Source organism: Nuphar pumila, chromosome 4, assembly GCF_984573655.1.
Source record: "Nuphar pumila chromosome 4, dmNupPumi1.hap1.1, whole genome shotgun sequence".
NCBI classification, from domain to species: domain Eukaryota; kingdom Viridiplantae; phylum Streptophyta; class Magnoliopsida; order Nymphaeales; family Nymphaeaceae; genus Nuphar; species Nuphar pumila.
In genome coordinates this window covers 106,779,409-106,786,318 of record NC_143252.1, presented here as the reverse complement: position 1 = coordinate 106,786,318, position 6,910 = coordinate 106,779,409, and the positions used below count along the sequence as shown (strand labels likewise).

General features: G+C 35.8%; 1 protein-coding gene across 1 annotated transcript; it reads right to left on the bottom strand.

Moving 5' to 3' along the window:
- Positions 1–297: 297 nt before the first annotated feature.
- Positions 298–669, bottom strand: LOC149840444 (glutaredoxin-C1-like). The gene has a single exon (XM_090004432.1). The coding sequence runs from the start codon at positions 667–669 to the stop codon at positions 298–300; it is 372 nt and encodes a 123-aa protein (XP_089860558.1).
- Positions 670–6,910: the final 6,241 nt, after the last annotated feature.

Sequence of the window (6,910 nt, the reverse complement as noted above, 5' to 3'; positions counted from 1 at the left end):
CTTAATTCAGTCTTTACTCACTAGTAAGTAACACGATAATAAACCTTAAAAACCAAAAAGAAAAAAAAAGGTAAAAAATCTTGTAACCAAAGTAGAAAAAGAAACGAGCGAGAGAGAGCGGTAGTGATCAAAATGGAGTTAGAGATGAATACCACACATCTCATCCCTCCCAACGACTCCCTCTCTCTCATTCTCTATCTCCCTCAAAAACCCTCTTCGCTATGTTGAAAAAAAAAGAGAAGAAAAAGAAAGAGACTCATCTCTTTGTTATATATATATATATATAGTCTCTCTGAATCAGAGCCAGAGAGCACCAGCATCCTTCAAGAGGGGCACCAGGCTGCCGTTGATGTGGGACGCCATAACCCTGTCCATGGCCCCCACCAGCTTGCCTCCTATAAACACCGCCGGCACCGGCTGCGTGTTACCGAGGAGCCTGGCGAGCGCCCTCTCGATGTCCTTCCCGCGCGGGTCCTCGTCCAGCTCGTACACCGTCGGGCTGACTCCCAACCCGCAGAAGAGGCTCTTCACCGCGTGGCACATGCAGCAGGAGCTCACGCTGAATATCACCACCGCGCTCCTCGACGCCAGCCGCTCCACCCTCTCCATCGCGTCCCCCCTCGCCTGCTGTACGTACGTCCTCCACGCCTCCGCCGAGTAATGCATCATCCCTCGCCACCACCACTAACAACAACAACAAAAAAGGGAATGGAATGTGAAGAGATTGATAGATAGAGAGGAAGAAAGGAAGAAGTGAAGTGTTGGGGTGGAAGAGAGAGAGAGAGAGTTGAGGGATGATGGAGGGTGGGGAGTGTGGTATTTATAGTGAAGGGGACAGCGTGGTGGCCGTCGATTTCCCTCCTTTTCCTTTTTTTTATTTATTTAATCGGGGTTGCTTTCGTATGTTTCCTTTTGTCTGCTGTTTGTTATGGTCGTCACCGCATCCGCATGCTGACATGGAAGGCTGGATTTTTTTGAACCACGAAAATGGCATATATGCCCTCGCCTATGGACGAAATAGTTTGGGTTTGGTTCAGTTAGTCTGAGTTTCTGACGAACTTCTACTTGGATCTGCTTTGGAGTTAACCGATTGGGAATTGGGATAGAAAAAGCTATATGGTCATATATAAAATATGGGATCTGAGTCTAGTAAGTAACCTGCTCCAATAAGAAAACTATTCGTTTAAGTAGTTTGATATCATGATTGTGGCGTAACCAAAACAGTTAGTTAGAAGGACGGATGGTATTTTGGTGATTTTGAAAAGATTAGTGGGGTATATTTGGGAGAATGGTTGGCTGGAGCGGGGACGGTGGTGGACAAAGGTGGCAGGCTTTATCAGGACTGAGGAGGGTTTTGTTGGTAAATGGACGGCTGCGCATGCGTCCGTCCTTGTTGTCGGGGCGACCCCAAAAAGGAGAACTTGGGTCGAGGGCCTGAGCCCCTGACCCGCTGACCCACACCTGGTCAGTGGATCGGAGAGAAACGAGGCCCTGACCCGCTGATCCACACCTGGTCCCCTTACTTCTTTCTTCCTCCTCCCTTCTTCCATTTTATGTTAGAGAGAGAGAGAGAGATTTTATTTGTCCTAAACGGGATATGCTGCAGTTTGATTCGAGTAGTGTATATAGGGATGGCAGTGGATCGAGGAGAAATGAGGCCCTGCCTAGCCTTACTCTCGTTTGGAACGAGACTGAAGGACATGAAACAAGGATGGAGGAAGGTATTAAGGTTAAAATAAAAAACCATGCAAGAATGGAGCTGGGGATGAACTTATGCTTTTCTTCGCCCCCCATTTTCATCTTAATCCCCGCCTTGCTGAAAGCAGATCAGGTCATGCTGAACATGAGCGTTTTTTCTCATGCTGACATCGTGGCCATCCGATTTGCATTTTAAAAAGCTCAAAAGTCAACAAAACAACGTGGCATTCATCTAAAATGCAAACAGACGGCCACGATGTTCACATGAGCAAAAACGCTCATGTTCAGCATGACCTGATCTGCTTCCCGTCTCAATCTTTCTTTATGGATGGCAATGGATCGAGGGGAAATGGGCTCCGCTCCATCTTGTTATTTGAACCGGGGATGAAGAACATGAAACGGGATGGAGGTTAAAATCAAAACCAATGCAAAGATGAAGGCTAGGATGGAGGGCAGGATTTTGAGACGACCGGTCCACTGCCATCCCTACTTGTATATCTCACTTTTTGGGATAAGACGGTTCACAGTAAAGAGAGAGATTCTTCAAGCCACCCTTTTAGAGAAGTAACTCGATGCACACTTTATCCAGATAAATGACACGTGCTACCCATTTAGGGAAGTGACTGGATGCACCCACTTATACAGATAAATGAGATACGCTCCTGTATCAAAATTGCGTTATGGTGCGCAAAGCAATGTCCAATTTTTATCTCACTTTTTGTTAGAGAGAGAGAGTTCGTTTGTTATAAAGAATACGAATTTCAGCTTTGACTTCATATATAACAAAATAACCCTTTACGTGCATTATGGGTTGGATAAAAAAAAAAGACCCTGGATCCGCTTTAACCTTCAGGTACAATGTGGATCAAATAAGGTTATTGGGGGCAGAGTGGATGTAGAGTTGGAACTTGGAGCTTAAATGAGGGGAAGCAGAACCTGCCCAGTCAGGTGCGTTGTACTTTCGAAAGTATTGGACTATGGATCTCTGGAAAACACTGATATTCAGCCCCGCCTGCCTACTGGGAGGGCATTTTGTGACGTGTTTATTACTGTCTGTTTCTTAATCAAGAAGCTTTCTCTGCCCTATACAAAATCGGTAACCAAGGCAAAATTCTGACAACTCCCAAGCAAGAAAAATTATCACAAGAAAAAAAAAATCTCTAAGAGAAGTTTTGATATGGCTTTTCTAAATGAATTTTTCACTTATTTGTATAGCATAAGAAAAACAGAATGTAAAATGTAAGAAAAATGAGAGGAAAGCGGGTCGATCAGCAACACCTTAAAGAGAGAGACTTGAAAATGATAGTGGGTGGGTGGAAAATGGAGACGGAGGAAGCTGCTTGTAGCAGCCCATGTGATGATGAGATGTGTTGTGGGTGAATGGTAGGGGTGGCAAAACCTGACACGACCGGTCAACCCGACCCGCCAACCCGCCTCTTAGGCAGGTTAGGGTTGGGCTTAAGCCAACCCGTTTAATAAACGGGTCGGGTTCGGGTTGCGGGTATGCCAACCCGGCTGACCCGTTTAATAAACGGGTTAGGCGGGCGGGTCAACCCGCCAACCCGCTAACCCAACCCATCGACCCGCCAACCCGCCCGCTACCTACCAACCCGTTTTCCCGACCCAACCCATTTATTAAACGGGTTGGCGGGTCATGTCGGGTTACCCGTTTATTAAATGGGTCGGGTTAGTGTTTGTCACAGCCGACCCGTTTAATAAACGGGTCGGGATTGGGTTGAGGTATGCTGACCTGCCAACCCGCCAACCCGACCAGATTGCCACCCCTAGTGAATGGTTGGCTTAATAAAAAAAAATTGATAGCAAAAATTCCTCCAACCCCTTGGGTGAAAACTTTTCTTTTTATCAAAAATCACACTTTGGGTGCCTCAACTAGACATGACTTAGAATTAGAATGATTTCAAACCCCAGGGCAAGGGTTGCCCTAAATCTCATGTTGTTATAGCTTTTACGTAGGTAGTAAGGTACTGTGCATAGCACCTTCTAAGTTGTTTATATTTATAAATGACAACTTTGTACTTCTATCTCGATTGAAAGCTTATAATAGCTAAAGCACGTGTATACCTTCGTTGTCTATTAGCCGTTGTATTGAAAAGATAATTATTGATAATTTGTTGGTTACAATAAATAATATTAAATTATCAATATGACATAACAATTACCTGATGACTAAGCAGATGTTTTAGATTCATGCGTTGATGGTTGTAATGATACTAGTCTAAGATTTTGCATCAATTAAAAATTAAATAATAAGTTGAAATCAAATACAAATTTAAATATAAAACCCCTAAAATATAAATCATGTATGAGAAAAAAATATATTTAATATAAATTCAAAAAATAAATCAAAAAATAGATAATTAAAATGTAAAACCTCTTAAATCTAAATATATGATAAAAAAAATAAATAATATATATTTAATAAATAATTTATAAAATAGATAATTAAAATATAAAACCCTTAAAATATAAATCATATATGAGAAAAAAATACATTTAGTAGCTTGCATTTAATAAATAACTTATAAAATAGACAATTAAATTATAAAACCCTTAAAACCTAAATCATATACAAGAAAAAAATAATTTGAGCATGCATTCAATAATTAAATCATAAAATATAAAATTAAAATTTAAAACCCCTAAAATCTAAATAATATATGAAAAAACATATTTAACATATATTTAATAAATAAATCATAAAATAAATGATTAAAATATAAAACCTCTAAAATCTAAATCATGTATGGAAAAAATGATATATTTAACATACATTCAATAAATAAATAATAAAATATATTCAATAAATAAATAACAAAATAGGCAATTAAAATATAAAACTCATAAAATTTAAGTCATATGTAAGAAAAAAATATATTTAATATGTATTTAATAATATAAAATAAAAATTTAAAAATAATACCCATAAAATCTAAATCATATATGAGAAAAAAATATATTTAACATGTATTCAATAAATAAATAAATAAATAATAAAAATATAAAATCTTTAAGATCTATATCATATCTGGAAAAAAAAGTACATTTAACATTCATTCAATAAATAAATCATAAAATAGACAAATAAAATATAAAGCTTATAAAATCTAAATTATATACAAGAAAAAAAATTATTTAGATTGCATTCAAAAAATAAATCATAAAATAGATAATAAAAATATAAAACCCTTAAAATTTAAATTATATATAAGAAAACTAACACATTTAATATGATTTTAATAAATAAATTATAAAATAAATAATTAAAATATAAACCCTTTAAAATCTAAATAATATATGAGAAAAAATATATTTAATATGCTTTCAATAAATAAATTATATTAAAATAGAAAACCCTAAAATCTAAATCATATATGAGAAAAAGCACATTTAGCATACATTCACTAAATAAATTAAAAATTAAGCAATTAAAATACACAAACTCTAAAAGTAATAAAGGTTGAAAACTAGGAGCTACACAAGTTATGTCAGTTTGATGACACCAATTTCAAAAGATGGCAACACAAGGTGATTATCTTCCTCAAAATTGCAAATGTAGTGTATGTGCTCACGAAAGACTGTTCTAAAGTACGGGAAGACAAAACCATTGCTAAAAAATACAAGAGACAAAAGTGAAAGTAGGATGACTTCGTGTGTCATGGAACATACTGAATGCACTATCTGACACCCTCTTTGACTTCTACTCAAAAGTTAGCACTAAAAGGAAGTTGTGGGAAGCCCTTGAAAGTAAGTACAAAGCAAACAATGTCATAAATCATAAGGTTTTTGTTAACAAGTATATGAATTTTAAATTCTTCGATGATAAACCACTGCTAACTCAAGCCCATGAGATGCAGATCTTGGTTAATCAAATCATGTCTAAGGGTATGAACCTTGATTAATCATTCCAATTGGCTGTAATCATTTACAAATTATCTCCATCTTGAAAAGATTATTGAAATGAATTAAAACATAAGAATGAAGAGTTTTACATTTGAATAACTTTTTTAATATTTTAAAATCAAGGAGGAAGCTTGATTTCAAGATAAAAAAGATGAAGTAAAAGAAGTTTGTACTAAGGTAACATAGTTGAATGCAAACCAAGGTTCAAACCCAAATTTAAGAATAAGAAAACAAAATCCAAATTTGATACTAAAAAGAGAAAGATTGTTTCATGTTATACTTGTAGAAAACTGGGCACTATGAGAGAGATTGTCGACACGGGAAGAAATTTCAAGACAATAAAGTTAGTAAACCCGATGACGACCTAGTAGCTATAGTTAGTGAGATATTTTTGATTAATTCGGATAAAAGTTGGTGTGCGGATTCTAGATCGTTGATCTATTTGTGGAATGATAGAAGTATTTTCAAAACATACGCAACTGTGGGGAAAGACCATATGATTTATATGAGAAATAAATATGAAGTTAAAGTTCATGAAAAATGGAGTGTATAACTTCACTTCATTTTCGAGAAATGTTTAACCCCGCAAAATGTGTATCACGTACCGTCACGAAAAGTCATGCATCTGCCTATCTGCTTACAACTGATGGTTTCAAATTTGTAATAAAATCTGACAGAATTATACCATTGAAGAACCATAAGTTTGTAAGCAAATGCTACATCATCAATGGGTTATTCAAACTTAATTTGAGTAATAAAGTTAATTATTATTGTATTTATATGCTTGACTCAATATGCTTTATGACATGCTAGAATAAGACATAAATTATAAGTCTCTGGGAAGCATGAGTAACTTAAGAATTATTCCTAAATGCAAAACTAAACTTCTTAATTAAAAATGTGATGTTTATATTAATGTGAAGTTTGCCAAAAAGCCATTTCAGAGTATTGAAAGAACTTTTAAATTATTAGATTTAATACACTGTGATATATGTGATTTTGAAAATTACTTCGACTCGTAGGGTAATAATTATTTTATAACTTTTATTGATGATTTCATAAAATAATGTCAACATACGCGGGATGTAGATCATGTTTCTTAAACCTTAATTTATATTTTTTCATCGTAAGCTATTACTGAGGCAATTTTTTTCGTGCCAGTAAAGACGTTTATTTCATTGGCATGATTTTTTTTGTACCAATAATAGTGTTATACTGATGCTAACTAATATCGTGGCAGTAAAATGTACATCTTTACTGGCACAAAATACACTCACACCAATAAAGATGT